The sequence below is a fragment of the Sinohyriopsis cumingii genome, unplaced genomic scaffold (genome assembly GCF_028554795.1).
Source record: "Sinohyriopsis cumingii isolate HCF-2022 unplaced genomic scaffold, ASM2855479v2 utg000488l, whole genome shotgun sequence".
NCBI lineage: Eukaryota > Metazoa > Mollusca > Bivalvia > Unionida > Unionidae > Sinohyriopsis > Sinohyriopsis cumingii.
In genome coordinates this window covers 376,731-400,737 of record NW_028315905.1, presented here as the reverse complement: position 1 = coordinate 400,737, position 24,007 = coordinate 376,731, and the positions used below count along the sequence as shown (strand labels likewise).

Genomic DNA, 24,007 nt, shown 5'->3' with positions numbered 1-24,007 from the left:
TATAATAACTTCTGTTCAATAAACTAACTTTTTTTAATATTTTTTGATGTTAATAGAACGTACAGACACATGATTCAGTGAATAAAACTCAGAAATGAATGATAACTTCAGAGATAGTTTCAAAATCATTTTGAATGCCCTTACCAAAATGTCCTCTATCGAAATTCTTTACCTATACAATATTACTAAATTATCGAAGATCCCAGCTTCTTTGTTATTACCGTTCTGCTCGGCGTTTTTATTTAAAAATGGAATCGATCTTCTAATGAAATAAACTTAACATTATTCCCAAATTGTTGGAAATATGTATCCACAAAATTGGTCGATTTTAATACTTTAAATGGGAGATATCCCACACAAAAAAATAAGTCAAATGGACAATGGTGGCTGTAATAATTTTCGTTCTCTCTGTATGTCTGTCTGTCTGACTGACTCTCTCTCTCTCTCTCTCTCTCTCTCTCTCTCTCTCTTGTTTTCTGTCCAATGGTTTTGTTTGCTCTTGGGGAATTGTGTTACTTATTTAGTATGAAAACATGTTTTTATTGTTACAGGTATCTATATCATATATATTATTTTATGATATAGCTTTTAATTTAGTCATTTGGTTAATGACATTTTTTAATTCTTTAATGCTGTGGTTGGCCTCTACAATAAGAATGTCATACGTATGTACTATTTCCATATATAAGTCACGGTCACGTTGTTTTAGTTGCAGTATATTTCGGTCTAATTAGGCCATGAAAGTTAAATGCATGTCAGATCAACACAGCGTGATCTTGGGATTAAATTTATACTGTAGAATGTTCAGACTGCCTTAGCTGGTGATTGGTTACACTGTAAAACGTAATCTATATTTAGTTATTTGCCGGAATTAGGTGACTATATGGATGAATTAGATAGACACGGTCCACATTCAAACGTTATTAGTCTTGTTAGACTCATTAAAGGACTTAGACACCGACCCATTCAAACGTTTTTAGTCTTGTTAGATTTATTAAAGGATTTTTAAAAAATTTCTTTATACTTTGAACATTGAAATAGCAGTGCAGGAACATTTATTATAAACAGACATTACATTTCTGTATTATTTGGAAATTATTCAAAGTCTTGCATATTTTATTAATTTTTTGGACTATTGTAAAAAAAAGCTATGGATATCTGTGACATTCAAATTTAGTTGATTTTACTTTGAACAAGTAAAAACTTTTGGATATTAAAACATTGATTCTTCTGTGGTGTTGACACACAAACACATCACAACTTCGTAGCGTTTCTGGATTAGAGTAATATTGATAGTACATTTAGGAAATTAACGGAAATGGGACTTTACAGTAAACTATTTTAATTCTTTCACTTCGTTTTGTCTTTGTATTTTAGGGAAATAACTCAGTGGTTTGGATTATAGAATATATGTTGGTTTTTGTTTTCTTTCTACGTTGTTTAAGCCCTTGGTACGTAATACTATTTTGTTGCTTTGAAATGTTATATATCTCTGGCAAACATTTTTTGTCTTTATTTTTTCAAATTTATTTAAGGTGTTGAAAACTTAATGCCATGTTTGGAACATTTCCTACGTTTTGGGGCAGGGACTACGCAAATCAGTTAACTAGTGTATGATACTTTTATTTTTAATTAAATGACCATGAAATACGTTTAATGCAAACAAAAACTTCTCGAGTTTTTATTTTATATTAGCGTCATTTAAAATCATAGAGCTTCATTCCTGTTAAAGTAATAAGAATCCTAATAGACGGTGAATGTTTGTTAAATTTGAGAGAAAAGATACCCAATTATAGAGAATAAAAAGGGTTTTAAATGGAAACTGTACTGCTGACCTATTGACTTTTTACCCACCCACCCCCATGCAAGCACAGGTAAACATACGTTATAATCAAGTTCAGGATGCCGATTAAAGTGGGCAAATATTCTAAGTAAATTCTATTTGACGATAATTAGATAAACGATTCGGCACGTAATTGATAGGTTAACTAACAACCATAGGGGACGTCCATTAATTATGTCAACAATTTTTAGGCAATTTTTTACCACCACCCCTCCCCCTTGTCAACAACTGTCAAACTTTCAGTGACCCCCCTAATAAAATTATGTCAAATTTTTTTACCCCCCCCCCCCACAAACTAACAATATTTTATACGGCTGGCTTTTATGCTAAAAATAGAATTATGGAAATTTAAAGGTCTACAAATAAATTTTAATACATTTTTTTTACTTGTTAACAGATTTCAAATTGACTATAACACTTTGAATTCATGAAAAAATTGAGACTTTATATTCTAGCTTCTATCATCTTCCCATGGGGAAGCAAAATGTTCCTCAATTGTTATAATGGGCATAGTGGCTGATTCATTAATTTCTTCAGATTAATACCATATGTGGTTAATCTGTCTACAGTCTACAATCTACATTGAATAAAAACAAAATATGATGATCCAAGACTATGACTTTCTTGGCAAGAGCTCAACCGGTTTAGGATTAAACTGGTGGGCTGTTGACGGGCGAGCGAATGTGTGCCATACTAACGCACCGACTAATTTCCTATTTTTGGATTTATTAAATTTATTGTAAAAAATAACATTGTTGACGTCAATTTACCTTGAACTCCCCCCTCCCCCATGTCAACAATTGTCAAACTTCTTCAAACCCCCTCCCCCCCCCCATTTTTTTGACATAATTAATGGACGACCCCATAGCTCAATTTCCTTGATAATCTTTATACAACATAGTCAACAAGCATATATGATCTATAATCGTTCGCAATCTATTGTTAGGATTTACAGCTTCGGCCGATTTTTTTTTCTTTTTCAAAACTTTTCATAACTATCTAACCATCGTTGGTTTAGAACTCAGATGTTCAGTACAGAATCCATGTACATACCAGTAGTTGCTTCCAATGCTACCATTAACGGTTTTATAATGTGTTAAGATATGTTTCAAGTGGAATAATAATACATTTTTCATGTTAATTGTATCTTCGTAAAATTGTATTTTTTATGCGAAATTCAGAATGTATAAAAATTGTGTTTTTACAGACAATTCAGGACTATTCCATCGAGGATTAGTTTTGAGTAATTCAACATCCTTGTGTATTATGGAAATCCATGCAATATACATTAATGGTTACAGTCCTACGTGTTTCCTCCAAACAACAGGAATCACCCATTTTCAACTGGACATCTCTCGTAGGGAACTAGTATTTGCCAATAGCTCCGGGTTGTACCACACGTCTGTAGACCGGTTCTCAGTTTATCAACTCATTACTGTATCAGGAACAATAAGTGGTACGTTAAAGTACGTTATCGAGAGAATTCTGTGAGTTTCCGTTCCAGACAATTATCACTTATATCACATTTTCGTGCATACTAATATTCATATATTCTGATTTTACATATATACACATATTTCGTAAGTGAAGAAACAAATTTATCATTATCTAAAATAACAGTTATTTAACTGTAGTTATCGCATCGTGTGTTGCTTGATTCGTCTTAACTGATCCAAAAGACTTCGTATGATGCCGATACACAATGATACCATGATGCTTTTAAATGCTTTTCTCCTACAAATAGTATTTTACACGAACATTATGTTGCAAACCTTTTGGGTTAAAGTTTAATATCAGTCTAAAATCTAATAAATTACACAAGTTTCAAATGCTACGCTATAATGCCAACAAACATCTATCTCTTTCTCTCTCTCTCTCTCTCTCTCTCTCTCTCTCTCTCTCACACACACACACACACACACACACACACACACACACACATATATATATATATATATATATATATATATATATATATATATATATATATATATATATATATATATATATATAATACAAATCATACGGCGAATAACAATCCTTTCACGTTCACTGGAGCCAGCAAGGGATCACTTGTCAGGGATTGATTAAGATAAATGCAGTAAACTGACAACGAACAGTGCCAAATTAGTATCTAGTAATTAGCCTGATCGCTTTCGAGTCTCATAAAACAAGAAGTTGAAATAAACTAGTTGAAACATAATAAAGTTAAATGTTTATTTCCTGTAAAAATACCATGTAAATATTTGGAAAAAATAACCATTTTTCTCTTGTTTTTTTCTCTTGTCTATGTTTCGTATCTGCCATTGATAAAGACTCATATATATATATATATATATATATATATATATATATATATGTGTGTGTGTGTGTGTGTGTGTGTGTGTGTGTATGTATGTGTGTGTGTGTGTGTTCGCAAGAATTACATCATAGCGCTCTGCTACGTGCATTATATATTATGTGTGTTTAATATGCATAGGTCTTGGCTTGGATTGGATAGACAAAAACATTTACTGGACAGAGGTGGACACTGGGATCATTTCATATGCATCCAGGGATATGGGTATTAGTTTGATTATCCTCTCTGGCTTAAATTTACCAAGGAACCTTTTGATTGTACCCTTAGAAAGGTAATGAATCAAAATTGCAGAATAGAATTGAAGTAGTTTTAAGCAATAAAGAAATATGTTTTACTACGTGAATCAGCATCCAATTTCTTTGCTATGTATGGGATCCTTTGTTATTTTTATTTTTAGTTTCTCTTTTGTTTTTAGTTTTGTTTTGTTTCATTCTTTTGAAAACAAAATCTAGTAGATGATAATTTACAGTTTGTGACTACATGCTGACTGATTTTTCGTGTATTGATGTAAAAAGTGACAAATAACGGATGTCCCAACGGGTTTACAATTATTTTGGAAATCATGGGAAAATTATACAGAGCACATGTACCATTTTGCCCTAATGATGGTTTCTGTTCATGGTATTCTTTGTTTGAAGTAAAATGGCATAGACCGTCCAGGTTGTTTGTTGTGTTAGGTCTCATAGAACGTCCATATTTTAGGACTGCCACCGCATTATTTCCTGAATATTTTACTCCGCTATTCAAGTATATTATTGACACGTGACTAAAGCAAAATCAGCTCAGTTCAAGTTTCAGTATTATGCTTACATCGTCGTATCTCTTTATTGACAGACGGATGTTTTGGGTATCGGGTCGCTACCTTTACATGATAGAATCTTCAAATTTGGACGGCAGTGACAAAAGAGATGTCGTCCAGTTTAGCTCCATGTCAAAACCATCATCGATCAGCTTTGATCCAAGCAATAAAAGGTAACTACACCTGCTTCTTAGTTGAAACCTTTCTACTGTGTCGTGTGAATGCTGAATAGTCATTGAGAACTACTTTGTCGTGTGAATGCTAAATAGTCATTGAGAACTACTTTATCGTGTGAATGCCGAATAGTCATTGCGAACTACTTTGTCGTGTGAATGCTGAATAGTCGTTGAGAACTACTTTGTCGTGTGAATACTGAATAGTCGTTGAGAACTACTTTGTCGTGTGAATGCCGAATAGTCATTGAGAACTAGTCTTGACTAGCAGAAATTTTCTTCCGCAAAGGCATTTAAAGTAGTAACACATCTGATCGTCATATAGGCGATATTCGATAGTGTTGCAAAATACGGACATTACTTGAATATACACATGCTAATATTAAATTCACAATAATTAAACACCAATTTCAATTCATGTATCAGATATTTAAGAATATATCAGTCATTCACTACAGGGAAGATTAAATCGTGACTTTCAATAATAGCTACTAACAAAACTTAATATTTTTCTTCTACTTTAATAACAAAGTTCAAAGCCAACATTTGGAAATATTGCGAAGTAGGTATGTTCAATAACAAACATGAACGGTTGTCTTAGATGAACATTTTAATTCTCTTTTCCTTCCTGTTCTTCCAGTTTGCAAACAATTTTTACAAATAATTTACGCAGTGGCGCTTTTTTTAATTTCAGGTTATATTTTGTGGATAACATACACATTACAAGTTGTGATTTAGATGGATCAAACATAAAGAAACATTCTACTGTACCAAGCAGCACTAGCACCGTCTTTGTGTATAAGGTAAGTACTTATTTTTAAAAATATGAATTAGAAACAATGAACATTTCAAGTGTTTTACGTATAAAATATTCTTGCTATTGTTCAAGCATACAGTCTTAATTAACTCCATTATTTCCAGCTGGTGAAATAATTAATTTTCTCAGACTATATTTTTTCGTCCGACTTATAATTTGTGAAGGTCAAAATCAGTGAACCGTCAAAATTAAGAGGGAAGTATCTAGAGACCGTTGTCAGAGATTAATTTTTGCATTTGGAGTCACATTTTAATTTCTATGTTGATTTATTCAAAATAAAAATCGACGTACATATAAATGCAGTATGTTTGTCATATCTCATGCTAACTAATCCATGATCGGTTCGGATGGTTGAAGACAAATGTTGATTTAATTTATAAATCACAGATAATGGTTCTTACAACATAATTATAAATGTTTGTCAAGTATTTTTTTTTATTATTTTCAATACTATGCATACCACGATAGTACGAATATCATATGCATTTGTTATCAAGCCTTAATGGAACATCATTTTAAATCTGGTGCAACCGCTTCATATAAACTGAATTTAACCGTTCATAGTTTCAACTCATTGAAAATGTTTTATTGTAGGCATCTCTTCTTCTGCTGTACCAGTTATCGCCGTATTCAGAGTCAATAATAAAATCCTTTACGATTGAAAACTTCAATTTGACAGGGAAAGCTACCACGAAATTTCAATCCATAGGCAGAATAACGGATATAAAAGTGTTTGATGACACGCTTCAGCCGCGAATGAAAGGTAATCAGTCCGATATGTAGTTTGTAAGCGGTGACACGCTACCCACTTTGTAGAAACCTTACACAAAGTCCCCTCTTCTTGCAAGAGGTGTGGGTTGGCGGATTGTACCTTATTTCAAGGTGTCCGCTTAATTCGGTTCTCGTTATCTAGAGGTTGACCGCCCTTGATGTTATTTCCCGGTTCGAGTAAATATAAATATAAGTGATGAAATATATAGGTGGAATGGATAGAGATCTGAGCAGATATATAGAACAAATCAACACGAGCCCCCGTACATGTAAACAAACAATTTAATCAATTGCATAAAACAACTGTGAGGATTCATTACATAAGGAATATACTCTGCTTTTGATATAAAACTTTCACAGAATTACAAACAAACTTAAAAAGCACAGATTTAAATAAAGTAGCCCATCTGTTTACTGATATATTTAGTTCATCATAGGATCGAGTGAACAATCGAAGTCAATGCCTTGTACAATTGCATAATCTGTTTCTTCGGTCTCTCCACTTCCACTGTAGCTGTTCCTTCGACTTTTGTCGGTTTTGGCTCTTTCGGTCCTCACTGCGTACGTAGCACGTAGATTCACAGATACCCGTATGTCACTATACGTCTGCGGATAGTCTCAGAATACTTCGCACCATATGTCGCAGAGATAATTTGTCACAGGAGCTATTTTCTCCCTTTCTCGTCAAACTTATCTGAAGATTGATGTACGATTTCCTATGTATAAACTCAACACAGTTATACTTCATAAAGCAAACTGATATACGAATGTAGAAATTAAATTCATGCAAATATAAGATGTTCTTGGCATACCTGACTTGCATTGTTAAAGTTGTTTAATGATATATGAATTCAAGTTCTAGTCTTATTTGCAACTTCGAATCCTCTGAACGAGAACTTCTCACGCACATTCTGCTTATTGTATTGTCTCAGTGTTTTATATAAAGTTCTGAAAAATAAAAGTACTGATTACCATCGTACGATCACAATCTTGAATTATTTCAGTTGCTTTAAGATATACTTTAAGATGAATAACATATTTACAATTATTCGTTGGAATTTCAAAGTACGATTTATATTCTGTAAAATGTCGATTTGGGGATGGATGGAGATATTCAGTCAAAAACATTCAGGATTAGATCATTGTGATACATCTAGACGTTAGGCCATTCAGTATATTCAAGACTATTGGTACATCAGCACTTTTAATATTTAAACTTATTCGGAACACTTTACGTATGGACTTTTGACATAACTTTAAGGATCATTTGTGATTTAATTTGTAATACTGTAAGTTGCTTTCAGATTTTAAATTTGTATCTTTCAGAATTAAATTAATTTATTCATTTTAATAAATCTTTTGGTTTGGCTTCTTTCTATTAATTAATTTAAAACCATACAATCGTATGAAACTGTTTATTAAATATTTATATATTTCAATTCTTTATCGCAGTCTAATATCTAATTTAGTTTTGTGTCATGTGCTAGGCAATCATATTTAAATACCTCGTCTCCTACCCAGTTCGATTATATCAAAGTATGTACAGAGCTATTCATGCATATAAAAATATTTTGGTAAAAAAGAAAACCTGCATATCCTATGCTAAAAGATAACTATGAGGAAAGCAATAATGATTCTTCGAATTTCGGAACGTTCAGTATTATTTTCATCTCAAATTACTCGAATTCGATAGGTCCATGTGATGAGCTAAATGGAGGATGTGAACAGGTGTGCATTTCTACTAGTCTGGTGAACAAGGTTTGTCGATGCAGGTTTGGTTATCAAGTGGACACTCACAACCTAAATATGTGTTCCTCGGGTAAGTTTTCAGGAGTATTCTTCTCAGCTACAAGTTTCAAAATTGTATATGTTTCACCAGTAAAATGCTGATTACGTTTTCATTTGGCCATCTAAAACAAACATGCTTATCTGCCTTCATAGGAACTTAACCCACGATTAACTCAAGACCTGGAGACTATTGCATTATCATCTACTCGCATATATACCTCCTTTAATAATTATCCTTTCTACCTATTTACAGTTAGATTTAATTTCAAATTAATGAATCCAATTTTATTATGCTATGTCAGTAATTTAAATTGTTTCTCCTTTCATATCTTTCATATGTAGCTCCTGTGTACAGTAACTTTATTCTGGTTTCGGATTGGACACATGGCATGATATATCAATTATCGCTGCACACCAATGCTGTTCAGGCGGTGGATATCAAGAAGATTACAAATCCATCAGGAATTGCTTACGATCATATCAGGAAAACAGTTATCTGGGGCTCGTCATTCGACAAACAAATCTTCAGTGTGGACATTAACGGTTCTGCGGAAATGTTTCTGTTTGCAACAGGAGGTGGGTACTTAGTATGGAGAGTAGGAGAAAGGCAAAGTTGAATCCTAGAAATTACAGGAAATATTTGCAAAACGAATGACGACATTATGGTCACTGATTAGTTTGAAAAAATAATAAAATCACTTAAAACCTTAAAAACTTGAACATACCATAAACTAAGTTTAGAAATCTATGTCCATCATGGAAGTCTTGTGATACAGCTGTATCCATAGCAACAATGTTAGAATTTTGGAAAAATTAAAAAATGAGTTGGATGAAATAGTCATTTTACAGTTGTTGTTTCCCCTTTGTTATGTTTTTTTTTTAATATTGTAAATAGAGCACGTTTAAGACATAGCTAACCATTGGTGCCCACTTTCCTGCCCTTTTAAAGATTCAGAAAACAACCTAAATATTATAGCTATGACAATTAACACACACAAATCGTACTTTGCGATGCCACTTTATTTAACGAAAGTCATATCCTCCGATGCTAGGCACAAAAATCTTCTAACACGATATAGCCTGTACAAATTGCATAAGACAAAAATGACACAGCGAAGTAGCTTTCATGATATAATTATGTACTAATCATGTAGTTTATTACACGCAAAAAACACTCGTTTACCTGTACAAACATCCAGGTTTCCATGTGTTGAATAAGTTGCAACAAGAAGATAAACCAATCAAGTCAAAAAGACAATATGTATTTCAATAAATAAACTAGCATATATTTAATCACAAGATAAATTTTGTATGTCCTCAGACAGTTACAGCACTTATCCGGACAGGTTTGCCATCGACTTTTCGACGGGTAACATCTACTACACAGCGGTAGGCGTAAATGAACTGGTGAACCCCCGAGGTGGATACATCGCTGTCCTTTCTGTTAAAGCTCTTCACAAAAGACTCATCATGGGTCTTGAGAAACCGAGAGCTATAGCTCTACACCCATCTGAAGGGTATGTTTGTTACTATAATTAACATTCAAATTCATGTCAGACATCCTGAAGTTAAGATTTGAAGATCGTTTAGTTAAAACTCTCAGAATCATATTAAGGACGCTGATCCGTTACTTACAAGATAATTCATTATTTAAAATAGATATTTGTTAGTAATGGCCTTTGAAACAACTTGGTAAAGTTAATGTCTCTGTTTAAGTGACTATTGCATATATCAACTGACGACGTCAGCTTAGTATCTTGTAACAGAATTTACCACAGTAAACAAGCTAATTTACAAGTCCCCTAAATATATAGTGCTCTATCTTTTAATTCCATTCAAGCTGCATTTAAAACTCGATATAATTTTAAGAATTATTAGTACTTTTCAAGTCTTCTGCAACCATATTCGTGGAAGATTTTCTTGCTACACTGTTTCCATGCCTTTGTTTCAATAGTGTGAAGACTCTCTTTTAGGTTTCTGAGCCCTACTAATATTAATCGTTCAAGAATCATCTATTCGTTTCCGAAGCATTTCATACCGTTTCAGGTTAGTGAACCAGCGTTTAATGGGGCAGCCTAAAATTGCATGCCTGTCGTACCAAATGGTAGTCGCTTGAGCTCATTTAGCATATAGTTGCATTTTTAAAACCCATCCTATGAAGCCTCTAAATATGTTCTAGTGCATCCAACAGAAAGGCACTTAGCGTTCCCTTTCACGCATGATACAAGTAATAAAGTGCAGAAAGGTCGGCCAAAAATTCCGTATAATTCTAAACGGTCTTCCTACTACTACCGTCCTTTTTTCGTACCATACCGCATTGTTTGCCTACCGTACCGTCTTTTCACCCTTTCTAGTGTTGCATAAGACGTTAGCTCTCTCTCTCTCTCTCTCTCTCTCTCTGCGTATAATCAGGAGGAGAGTTAAATGTTTTTCTGTTATCAGATATCTGTCTTATTTTCTCAACGTTTTCATGAACAAATATGCTATACAATTTAGATTTTTAGAAAATCAAGCTAAGCTTTTTCTTGAAATAGTTACAATCATTAACAGCTCGCTTGTGTGCTGAAAATTATTACATAGTGAGATATTGAAATGCATCAGCGATAAAAGTGGTACCGCTACAATGGCGACATCAGACCACCAACTATATTCTCTCCCACTGAGGAAATATATGTGTCTTATATGTCCTTATGTAAACATGATTAATTTTTCCACGCTAAAATGATTTTGTATCAGAAATTCAACATTTTAAGGAATATAAAAAGGGAATAATGTGTAAATTGTCACCTGCCTGAATTTGTAACTGCTGGGAAAACCTTAAAAGTCTATGTTTCGCATTGTTTATTTCAAAATAGATATGTGTAGGCATGTATGTTTTAATGTCTACAATTAAACACAATATGGCCTATTTCATTTAGAAACTAATGCAGCCGCAGGACATACATTAGTGTATAAGTCAAAAGAATATAAATCAATAATTTACTCGTATTATTATTTAACTGTTTAAATTAATACAACTTGGTATATTAAGACATAATGTGAGTTGCTATTTAGGCACGTAGTAGAAGGTAAAGTCAAATCCGAGATTGACATAAATCAAAATACATTTTATTTAATTTGTTGGATTACTGTAGCCATAAGTGCAGACTGTGCTTCGAATTCCGTCTGACTTGTCAGAACAAACCAGCAGTTTACTGAGGTTTTCAGTATCAGGAACGGAATCACAAACTTTTCTAAGCAAAGCAAGATATTCTTAACGTTTGAACTTAACGTTATGTTTTCTATCATTAGCCTAATGTTCTGGACTGATCATGGGTCTAATCCACACATTGGAAGGGCTGAAATGAATGGCCGGAACAGAAGTAATCTTATTACCACTGGTGTCATATGGCCGAATGGGCTTACGATCGATTATTCGGGTAAATGTACCACGTTATGAATGTTATTTTTGTTATATGCGTCATTACTTCTCTCTCTCTCTCTCTCTCTCTCTCTCTCTCTCTCTCACACACACACACACACACACACACACACAGATTATTGTCTCGGTCATGGATCATATTCCTAATTATTATTTTCTAACTTCCTACCATTTTTATTCCCATAAGAAACAGTTTCTTGTCTCGTTGTAAATTTAAGAGAAAATGTGGATTACCTCCCTTAGGTGGATACTATCACGCTAAAAACGTCACCTGAAAATTACGGTACACAGGGATAACCACTTCATGCTCGGTTTAGATTAAATTCGATACGAATGTTTTGTTTAGTGCAGAACGGACATATTTTCCGTAGTACGGATTATTTATTTGATTATGTTGCAATGTTGATTGATGCAATAAACCCGACTTCATAATAAAATGCATCTGACCCGATAATGTAAAATCTGATTCTTCTTCCATTTTTTTTGATTGGTGTTTGATCTTTGACAAGAGAATAATGAAGAATCCAGCCAAAACGCTCATGTGTAAATGCATGGAGACAGTTTACAAACGTTTAGATGACACAAGGTCCAAACCAGTCTTAGGACTGCAACATAATTTTCAAGAGCTTGAGCCGTTATATACTTGGATAGATACATCCTTTGCATGCGTGTTTCTCCAAAGTACGCTCAGTTTGATGTTATCGTGCCTCGTCGTCATAAAAGTACGCAGCGAAAGCTTGAAGAAACGATAATGTCCCGTAGTACTTAGTTAGCAAAGACGCATTCATTCCGAATTTTATTTCTCTTGTTTTAGCATCATGTTTTCCCTTCATAAGAGGTATACATTTCAAAAGTTACGTGTGTGTTCCTCAGTCTTTCTTCGTTTTGGTCTGTATATTTAATCTTCAATAATTCTCCTTCACAAATTGTTTCTGAATTAAGAACATTATTGGCCATTTGAAACAGCTTATTAGAATTATGTTGGCACTTAGTTGATCGATTATCTATGGACATTTATCTTTGATATTGAACATGTAAAACCTATGAGCTGACAAACAATTGGATTATTCAAAATTGCAACAATTAAAGCAACAATTTTTCTATTGAACTATATTCATATCGTAGGGTCAATAGTTCTTAATTCAGTGACATTATGAAGAAATATTTCTTGCAACTTAGCAACACTTACTTTACCTAGGCCACGTCCCAATGACATTAAGCGACATCAGTCATTACACAAAGATCCAGAAAGCTTCGCTCACTGGTAGATTTACGTATTTCTTATCGTTGTAGTTTACAAGGCGGAGACACCCAAGTCAAGCAGGTTTCAATAACACCTAGCCTATAGAAAGTACTGGATACAACGAACGTACAAAGACTTTGCATGAACTTACAGAGAAAGCAGCATTGCTTTTAAAATTGAATTAAAAAATGTAAAGATCAATGGCAATGTTAGTGGACCTTAAACATCATGAACTGGCTAAACATTTATCAATGAAGCAAACATTTCACATGTATTGTCTTGTTGGATGGAAGAGCAGCATGAAAATTGTTGAATATAAATTTAGTATTAAAGCTTATATTTTTAAATCTTCAACAGTAAAGTATAGTTTTACCAGACTTATTACAGGTGGAAGGTTATACTGGTCCGATGGTTATACTGACAGAATTGAATCTTCTAAACTAGATGGAAGCAACAGAAAGTTAATATTCATTGATTCGGGTGCTCATCTTATGGACATTGCATTTGAGAAATCTGGAAGCCTTTATTATACCGCATGGAATAGACAGTAAGTGCACAAACTTGTAAAGATGAACATTTTGTTCTTGATTAAAAAAGGCATGATATCCACCATTGTAAATCTGTTCAACAGTGTTGAGAAAATAGAAATCAGTAAGATTGGCATCTCAGTAAATCTTTGAGTACTGTATGTCAGTTTTGTAAATCTTGGAGTGCTGTGTCTATGCGACATTTGTAAATCTTGGAGTTCTGTGTGTATGTCACTTTTGTAAATCTTAGACTTCTGTGTTTATGTCGCTTTTCTAAATCTTGGGGTACTGTATTTATGCCACCATTGTAAATCTTGGAGTTCTATGTGCATGCCATTTATGTGTAATTTGCATCTTGTTATTAAATTTATTTCAGAAAGAAAGATTAGAAAATATTTTGGATAATCATGACGATGAAAACCAATCCACTCTGAAAAGGACATGCTTAAGCAACAATGACGGAATAAATATGCACCATCGTACTTATTCAATTGAACCTTGGTCGGAAAAGCATTAGAATTAATTACGTAGTTTTCAGGAATAATTCTGACTCATCATTGCTCCGTTTCAAGTGAACTGTAATTATGTAACACGATATTGCATTCTGTTCAAGAATATATAATTTTACTTAATAATTTCAATCTGTGTCCTAAGCTATATTGCCACGAGTGATTGATGTTTTAAAGACATGTTAAGATATAAATAGGGTGTTATTATGGATACAAAATATATGTAGTAAAAGTTTGATTAAATGACCTGATAATATCCATTAACGTTACAATGTCTTCAGGACTTCATTTCAATAAATGGCCTAATTTCTGAAATTCCCGAAGGGTTTTCAGAGTTATTTCCGGAGACTATGTCTTGGTTTGTTGTTTTGTTTTGGCTTTTCTTTGGGGATGTTATTGGTATTTTTGGGAGAGGGACTTTTGTTTGTTTGTTTCTTACCGTTTGATTTTGTAACAAAATGAGATCCTTATGTTAGATTATTTAATAAGTGCAATGGCACCCGTAAAACAATGTTCTATCCTTGAATCGAGTTAAACAACTTTAATTAATATATTGCCATATATCGCTGGATGCAGACCTTATTTAAATGTTTTCAGGACCGTACTTGAAATGGACAATAATTCAAGATCCTCTAATAACATGACATCAAATACAAAATCTAAGCATGTCATAGCATCATGCCAAATAAGATCTTTGTCCGTTCTGTATTGTCAGTCAAATCGATATCGAGTATATTACACAGGTAAATGTAATGATGAGTGTTATGCGATGAAACCGATAAAGTTTGGCTAATCACCTACTTGGCAATAGAGGAATAGTTTTAATCACAGACTTCGTCATATATATTTTTAAAGTGTGAGAAGTATATTATGCATTCTAAAATGTGACGAACATTCCTAACAATAATGTTGATTGATGATGAGTTCGGAAAGAATTTGCAATTGAAAACAAAGACATTAAGTAACAATAAGCATCACTGGCGGTAGAGGAATTAGACACGTAGAGTTACAAATATAACCAGAAACGATCACATTTTTATCGTTGAGGTTTTTTTTCTCCATGTGCATCCACTCTACTGGAGAATCAGCGTTCGTGGTCTCCTATGTAGAATAATATGGCTGCAATACGAAAAGCAAAGGTGGACAGGTTGCCACATGGTTTCAGTTATTATAATACCATAAAATGATTATACGGTATCAAGTTTGACACATATGCGTTAGATACTGCCTGCAGATGGCTCTGCTAGATAAGGAATCACATATGACACGGTGACAAACACAAATAATGCGTAGTGAAGCGAGCACTGAAAAGATTTCATAAGATATTCGTTGATAAGGGAAACATATCTGGCCAAATGTTTTATTCGCTTTGAAAGTAATTTATATTATAGATTTTATATTAAAATATTAAACACGTATATGTTCATTCGTTAATTACCAATATATGTTTACAGGTACATAACAAAGCTGGTGCTGCCTCAGCCGAATCAAACTGTGCATTTGTTTGAAAATCCAGAATTCGGTCGCTTAGATGCTTTGGAAATCTATACAGCGGATAGTCAACCGAGTATGTTTTTGCCTAATAAATAAGAAACGTCAGCCACAAAATATTTAACTCCATCTTCTTTTACTTTTGAAAATGGGTGTGCCCATCAGATTCATTTAGTATTATTATAATCATATATACATAAATCAATGATCAGTTAGTTTATGTCTAATCTTCCTTTTTGATTAATAGCACTGATTATAAGGATTAGGATACTGTGAACTTCTCAGTTTCTATACCAAGATCTTTTTTAAGCGTACTTTCTCCGAGGTGCACTGTTCCTTGTTTAGTTAAAGGAAAGAAGTTAGTGCCGATGCTTAGATTTTCTGTTTTGCTCATGATATATATGACTATTCCTCATCGGTCATGGGATCTGTGTTCTTCACATTTTGATATGCATTCCCATGGTAAAGTCTTAGCTAAAAGCAATTACTATATCTGCGAGAGCTGGTTCACACAAATAAAGTGAGATCAATGGTCTTTTCTATTTGTTGTTTTTTTTTTTGTTTGTTTCTAAAATTACTAGAATGTAAAACTTTAATAGTTGAATTTATTTTATTTATTTTCTCGTTTTATGCAGGAAATGCACTCTGTTTGCTAGACAATGGTAACTGTAGCACATTTTGCCTTCCAACCATGTATGGTAGGAATTGTTCATGCGAAGACGGGGTTTCGATGAGTAAAGATGGAAAAACGTGTTCTAATGGTGAGGAAATCAAATATATTTTTTTAATTCAATTTAAACATTTCTTTGAGTTTTAGTTATTCTTGTTTACGTTCCTGTTGTCATTTGCTTATTAACCGTTTTCTTTACAGTGTGTTGCTTGCTAATGTATAATGCAATTGTGTATTGCAGTTGCACAAGCAAAGGTCTCCTCTACCGCAAGTGTGACAACTAGCACAGCTGCTTCGACTACCAGTACTGCTAAGACATCTTCACCTTCCGGTACAACCTCATTGTCTAATTCCAATATTACCACAAAGTCGACATCTACCAGTATTACCACGAAGTCGACATCAACCACGACGTTTTCAGCCATCAGCACAATCAGAAGTGATTCACCTACCAGTACCACCACAATGTCTTTACCTACCAGTATTACCAAATTGTCCTTACCTACCACTATCACCATAATGTCGTCACCGACCAGCAGTACCACACTGTCTTTACTTACCAATACCAGCACAATGTCTTCACCTAACATGTTTGTCACATTTTCCACTACCAGACAAACCAAGACTACAACAGATCAAGCGAGAACAGAAAGCATGCTGTCAAGCAGCCTTATCACCTCTTCAAAACGAGACATTTATGCGAATCAGAATGCGACAAAAGGCAACAATAATCAGACGCAAATTTTAATCGCAATGGGCAGTTTGGCAGGGATAGTTGTGCTAACTGTCATGACTTTCCTCATCATCTGGTGCATCCGTAAAAGGTATTGAATAATAGACTGAAATATGTATAATATACATAAGAGTACATTAAGCACAGATGATAGAAATGCATTTATTTAATAACTCTGTGAAATTTTCACTACTGTGTTCGAAGGCAATCAAACATTAAAAGAAAAGCATACACCACACAAATAGCTACCACAAAAACCACGTTTCTTTGTTTGTTGTAACTCTTTTTATTTATATTGTTTGTTTTGTTTTTATTCTACTTTTATTTGCATTTTGGTTTTCTTTGGAGCGGGGTTTGAGGGGGAGGGGCCGGGTTTGCATACATATATGTTACATTTTGATAGATTATTTTAATTGACTGAGAATTCTTTTAAAACTTTCATGCATTACTCTATCGCGATTGGGACCATCGGAGAAATGTCAGCGTGTGTTGCCATATTGTTTATCATTTGTATCATTATATGATATTAGAAATGCAATATTGGTGTCAGATATTGTCAATATAGTCTTTATAGTGTGTCTGGTGTTTATAATGGGAATGATCTTAAAAATGCAAATGATTACGTACAATAGAAAGAAAATATAACCTTTCATTTTTAATTTTAGATCAAACTATTAACCAAAAATAATTGTTCATAATGAATTCTCTTTGCTATTTGTATCTATCAAAGAAAACTTGCCAGAACATATCATTGGAAATATTATTCACCACTGAATTGGCATTCTGACCTTGCTCTGTTGCAGTCCCTATTGCTCAGAAGTTACCAATAACGTGCTGTCCGGTGTTTACCGTTTGTGGCATAAATATAGTATGTAACCTTTGTCACAGGATCTAAATTTAGGACACACGAGCGAGAGGTGTAGCTATTATAAGCTTTAAATCTCGTTCATTGGAATAATCACATACTGATTATTGGTTATAAGTTGTTCATTATCTGGACTGCACATGTCAATATAAACGGAATTTAGATTTTCTTTACAATTTGTATCTGTGTATGAAACTGGTGATTAAATATATTTGGATTTATCATTTTCATTCTACGTAATAGATTAATGCAGCAAATAAATGAAGAAATCAGCTCTCCCGCTTCTAGAAATTCAGCGAAATGAGATTTGATTAATATCTGGTAATTGAACCAAATTTCAGTGCAAATTATTTTATAATATCAGTTTCGTAAGAAATAAGTCATTTAACAAAAGAATTGAATTTTTACTGGCTGCATGTTGAAGACATTCTTTGATCCGTAGCTGTCCATTGGAATGATATGTACATTAAAAATATTCGTTTGTAACAGACCATCTTAATATAATACAGTAAGATAGTATTGTGACCTCTTAATTGAACGTCATGTCTTTGAATAATTGTTGTTAAAGAGTCGCAAGTCACTAGTCTTTACGTCAAGTAATCAAAATTCAGGTCAATATTTATTTAGATACTAACTTTATACTATGAAATTTATTCTTACAGAAATGTTCAAATCTAACAGTTGTGAAAAATGGGGTATACATTTTGTAATGTGTCTGTTCTGAGCAATATACATATTTTTCTGTATTTTACATATCCATATATGGTAGCATTAGGGGAGTGTTTGTCTATGTTTCAAATATCCCTGTTTGCATACTAGATGACTGAGTAGGATGAAAACTGATTTGCTGAGGCAAACTTTCAGGCTGAAATAAGATATAATGGCAACTTTACTTATAGTACACAACCTTGTTTATTGCAGACGCATAACCATGATAATAATTCTAACTAGGAATACAAAAAATTTGCGGTAACCTGGAATCGAAAGAAAAACGTGGTTTATTTACAATTATTTGCAGAAAATGTTAAGCCTTTACATATAACGTCATTGTGAGAAAAATCTTTCAAGTTTAATCTTTCTTGAAACTCAATATTATGAACATTACTAAATAATTCAACCGGTTGTCATATGATTAATGTGCGACTGAGATTTACAAACATATCAAAGTTATTTAATTTGTGCAATAACAACTTATACAAATGACATTATCATGATCTTATGAATGGAAATGAGTATTGTTCAAAGCACTAAAATATATTGAAAATTCATTTCATTACAATGTTGCGTTTTTGTTGAAAATTTAATAAGCTTTTGTGCATGTGATAATTAAGAAGACAATCTATTACATTTTTCGATCGGTAAGTTTGACCGAGGTCATTTTATTAATTTTATTTCAAATGAATCATCACGCTAAGTCCTCTGCTTGTCTCAGCTTATCTCCACGGGCAAGAGACATACCTGTTGTACTCAGCTATAAGAGTCAGAAAAACTCATGTCTTTACTTAACTCTAAAAGCCAAAGACAAGATCTCTATTTGCCTCTAAGTTCCAGAGACACGCATGTCTTGTCTTAACTCTTAAATTCAGAGACATGTTTATCTTTACTTCATCAAAGACTGGCAAACCTCAATACGGTCGTCATTCATGTAGTTTAGTACCTTGATTGTGACATGCTGGTATTTCTGCATCTGTTATTACCATATGCTATTACTTTAGGTATAATAATCTTCCTCAGATAAATGCAGTTAATGATTCTGATGTATTAAAATTTTCAGAAAATGTTTGAAACAAGAACGTTCACAAGGTAGCAGTTGTTCCGATGAGCACATTGCTTTGCACAATGCCGAAATACCATCCAATAGAATAGAAGCCACCGATTCTGACCGTAGACTCATTTTCTCGGAGCATGATGCTTAGACGTCTTCAAAATGATCGACGCAGTTCTGCGTCACACTTTTGATCAAAAGAATACTAACTGCAAGGATCCACAACAGGATACAGACATCAATACACTGTATATTCCGACAATCAAAATTACAGAACCCTTACGAAAACAATTAATTTCGAAAGCTCACTCACAAGAAACATATATTCCGAATGGTCGAGTCTTATTTTGTATAATCCAGATTTGAAATTCGGGAAATAACTATAATATATTACAACTACTGAGTAAGCAAACCATGTTGCCAAGACCGACAGAAGGATTGAGACAAATTACCCACGAGCGGATGACGGGTAATCCAATGTTATGTGTGGACAACAAAACATCAGATTTGACTCTGAACAATCATCCCCTGCCACTAAACAAGGCGTGGTCTAGTGATGGATTGATTGTAAAGATGAAAATGTACATAAGAAGCCATTTCTGTTTGAAACGTTCAAAATTAATTATGAAGAAAATTATGAGCTCCAACTGTTTCAATATGAACAATATTAATTAACTTAATTAACTGCGCATGATTGTTAATTTTATCAATAGCACAAGTCATTTATTCCGCTCAACATTCGGGTCATTATTCATCTATAAGTTCAGATACATAATTTCCATCTTTAACATAAGAATCCATTAAAAGTCTTATTGACCAAGTCACCCAGTTAAAAATCTATAATAAAAAAAAACTTTCATCACTAAAACTTCTATTGCTGATGATTTACAGCAGTTTGTCTTCAATATTAGAAAAGAATGATGCAAAGTCAGCAGATTTTGTTTTACACGTATAACGCATCCTCATGTCTAACATTTGCTTTCAAGTCTGATCTGCACAAGAATGTAGACAAGACTATTTGTTCTGTGTGCACAATACAAATGTTCTACGTTTAGTCTACTTCATCTATTTCCCAAACTTCTATAATAATTCAGGCTATATAAAACAATCAACAATATGAACTAAGTTATTTGTAAGACAAAACAAAGCAGCAGCGTTTGGGAGAGGTCAATAACAAATAAAATTATATACGTCGATTCAAAAGAAAAACAATCCATAGGATATCTTGTGTATATTTCTTTTCTACGATAATGATGCGAAGGTAAAATAGTGTAGTAAGGTGCAATGGAGTCATCGAGCAAATTTATATTTTTCTGGAAATCTTGCAACTGTTTAGGTATAAAAAAATTTTGTTCACATTTGAATAATTTTTAATACCCAATTTAGTTGCGGTTGTATAAATAGCACGCTAATGTAAAGTTGCTTCAGTCTTTTGAGAATAAGGGACTTCATTCATATGCATGGTTCTGCTGATCATAAGACTAATACAAATTTTATATTGCCGAAACACACATAATTTGAACGAGCCCAAACATGCAATAAAAGCAATAAATAAAACCTTGTACCAGCCCATAAAACCTAGAAAAACAAAGCACAAGAAAAGAAAAGAAATTTTGTACCATCCCATACATTCATGAAAGGCAACCCAAGAAAGTAAATTTTGTACCATCCCATACATTCACGAAAGGCAACCCAAGAAAGTAAATTTTGTACCATCCCATACATTCATTAAAGGTAACCCAAGAAAGTAAATTTTGTACCATCCCATACATTCATTAAAGGCAACTCAAGAAAGTAAATTTTGTACCATCCCATACATTCATGAAAGGCAACCCAAGAAAGTAAATTTTGTACCATCCCATACATTCATTAAAGGCAACCCAAGAAAGTAAATTTTGTACCATCCCATACATTCATGAAAGGCAACCCAAGAAAGTAAATTTTGTACCATCCCATACATTCATTAAAGGCAACCCAAGAAAGTAAATTTTGTACCATCCCATACATTCATTAAAGGCAACCCAAGAAAGTAAATTTTGTACCATCCCATACATTCATGAAAGGCAACCCAAGAAAGTAAATTTTGTACCATCCCATACATTCATTAAAGGCAACCCAAGAAAGTAAATTTTGTACCATCCCATACATTCATTAAAGGCAACCCAAGAAAGTAAATGTTGTACCATCCCATACATTCATGAAAGGCAAAACAAGAAAAAAGAAAACTATGTGCATGCCCAAAGCTTTCAAGGAAGGTAAGACCCAAACCTAAAACTGCAATAAAGGCAAGACACAAAATGAAAACATTGTACAAGCCATAATTACATGAATTCAAGACAAACTAACTTTGTACCAGCCCATAACTTCAGGAAAGGCAAGAAATAATCCATTGTAACAGTCATAACTTACAAAAAGGACAGATGCATAAAGAAACATCTGTACAAGCCCATGTTTTCTTGAAATGCAAGACATAAAAGGCAACCTTGTACCAGCCCAAACCTTCAAGAAAAGCAAGGCACAAAATATTGTACTTGTCCAAAACTTCAATAAAGCCATGACACAAAAAATTTGTGCACGACCATAACTTTCAGAGTGACGATACAAGAAACTAAACTTGGTACCAGCCAATAACTACAAGAAAGGTAAAATGACAACTGAATATGCCCCAAACGTCAAGTAAGTCTCAAGTACCAGCCAATAACTATAAGAACTGTAAAAAAAATGACAACTGAATATGCCCCAAACGTCAAGTAAGTCTCAAAACGAACCCTTTGTAGTAGCCCATAACTTTTACAAACTCAATGCATAAAAATGAAACCTTTACGAAAAGGGAAATTCACCATTACTTTGTATGTTTTAGGTTACAATTTAATAATCACCAAATCAGTAAACATACATCTACATGTTGTATGAAACGTAACTGAATTTTTTAACGTTCCCATGTAAAATTTTTGTATTTATTACACATTTCTTTAGGACAAACGATTAGACTTAGCTTTTCATAATGAATGATTTATGTATATCAAACAACATTACCTAATATAATTAGTATGTCTATTTTTGATTGGACATATCCAAATACAAGTGTATTCCTGTCATAACTGTATGTTCTTATAATTGCAAATATGCAAATAACTTGTTTAATATTCTAGAGTTTGTTCTGACCAGTCTGTTATTTCATTTTCATTGAAAGGTGTCAATATTCTGTCTGAATTGGATCTAGTTTAACTTTAAATTCGTGTGTTCGTTTTCGATAAACGCTGATTGTTTTGCATATTTTGAATAATAAAATCATTTTATTTGCTAGAGGATAAGAAATAAAATTATTTATATTATTACTACGCATATAAAATTCCATTGTTGTTTTCCTTTGATAATAATTGTTGAGGTTTAAATGTACATCAAATACCTCATCCGTGAACAGCTAAGATATGTAGACATTACGTAAATTGTTTAATGGACACAGACACACCGCAATAAAAGTGGAGAGAGTTCCTTGAGCGGTTCTGGTCTTCACGGTCTACAGAGCATCAAATTTAATTAAAATATAATTCCTCTTCATATATAGTTATTAAAAATATGACTAAAAATAAACATGTCAATTTCCTGTCATCTAAATCATTACATAACACACACAATTGTGGCACATTGATTGTCAATGACTGCATAAAGTGACCAATGATCATTATATAATTTCCTGAAGATCTGAAGAAAAATTATTTGAATCTAAAGAGGACATTGCTGAAACGTTGACCTTCATATCGCATGCTAAACGGACGTTCTTCAATAATAGTGTGTAAATAACGTAATCATAAAAAAATCTCAAATCGAAGCAAATCCTTTAGAGCGTTCCTCAATAGCTGTGTCCTTTGTTTCTCCCGTTTTGAGGCTTTTTTCAGCGTGTATGTGTGTGAGTCAAACAACTTTGCTATGAATTAAAAGCTACGCTTAAATCGCGACTTTGTATTATAATTTCAAATTCAAGATGTATCTATCTAGCAAGCTAGCTAATGCTTAATTGATTTAGCATATTTGTCTTTAAAATTCTCTATCATTTATGTTTTTCAGTAGCATTGCGGAGTGATACCAATTCATCGATTATGGCTATTGCCAAATCACGGTTTTAGCTGGCCTTACACCTTAAACTCTAATCATTCATAATACTATTCAAAATACGTATGGTTGCTATGACAATTGGAAGTAAGGACACTAATCGAAAGCTTGATAGAAAGA

General features: G+C 33.3%; 1 protein-coding gene across 1 annotated transcript in view; it reads left to right on the top strand.

Annotated features, from left to right (window-relative positions):
* Positions 1-23,126, top strand: part of LOC149773985 (low-density lipoprotein receptor-related protein 2-like) — a 57,049-nt gene extending 33,923 nt beyond the window's left edge. The window contains exons 6-19 of the mRNA XM_089945933.1: positions 3,051-3,299; positions 4,323-4,473; positions 5,037-5,174; positions 5,869-5,977; positions 6,586-6,754; positions 8,456-8,581; positions 8,893-9,126; positions 9,872-10,067; positions 11,842-11,969; positions 13,602-13,761; positions 15,705-15,817; positions 16,377-16,502; positions 16,653-17,235; positions 19,784-23,126. Coding sequence (XP_089802059.1) covers positions 3,051-3,299; positions 4,323-4,473; positions 5,037-5,174; positions 5,869-5,977; positions 6,586-6,754; positions 8,456-8,581; positions 8,893-9,126; positions 9,872-10,067; positions 11,842-11,969; positions 13,602-13,761; positions 15,705-15,817; positions 16,377-16,502; positions 16,653-17,235; positions 19,784-19,925 — 2,624 coding nt within the window. The 3' untranslated portion in view covers positions 19,926-23,126. The remainder of the gene's footprint in view (positions 1-3,050; positions 3,300-4,322; positions 4,474-5,036; positions 5,175-5,868; positions 5,978-6,585; positions 6,755-8,455; positions 8,582-8,892; positions 9,127-9,871; positions 10,068-11,841; positions 11,970-13,601; positions 13,762-15,704; positions 15,818-16,376; positions 16,503-16,652; positions 17,236-19,783) is intronic.
* Positions 23,127-24,007: the final 881 nt, after the last annotated feature.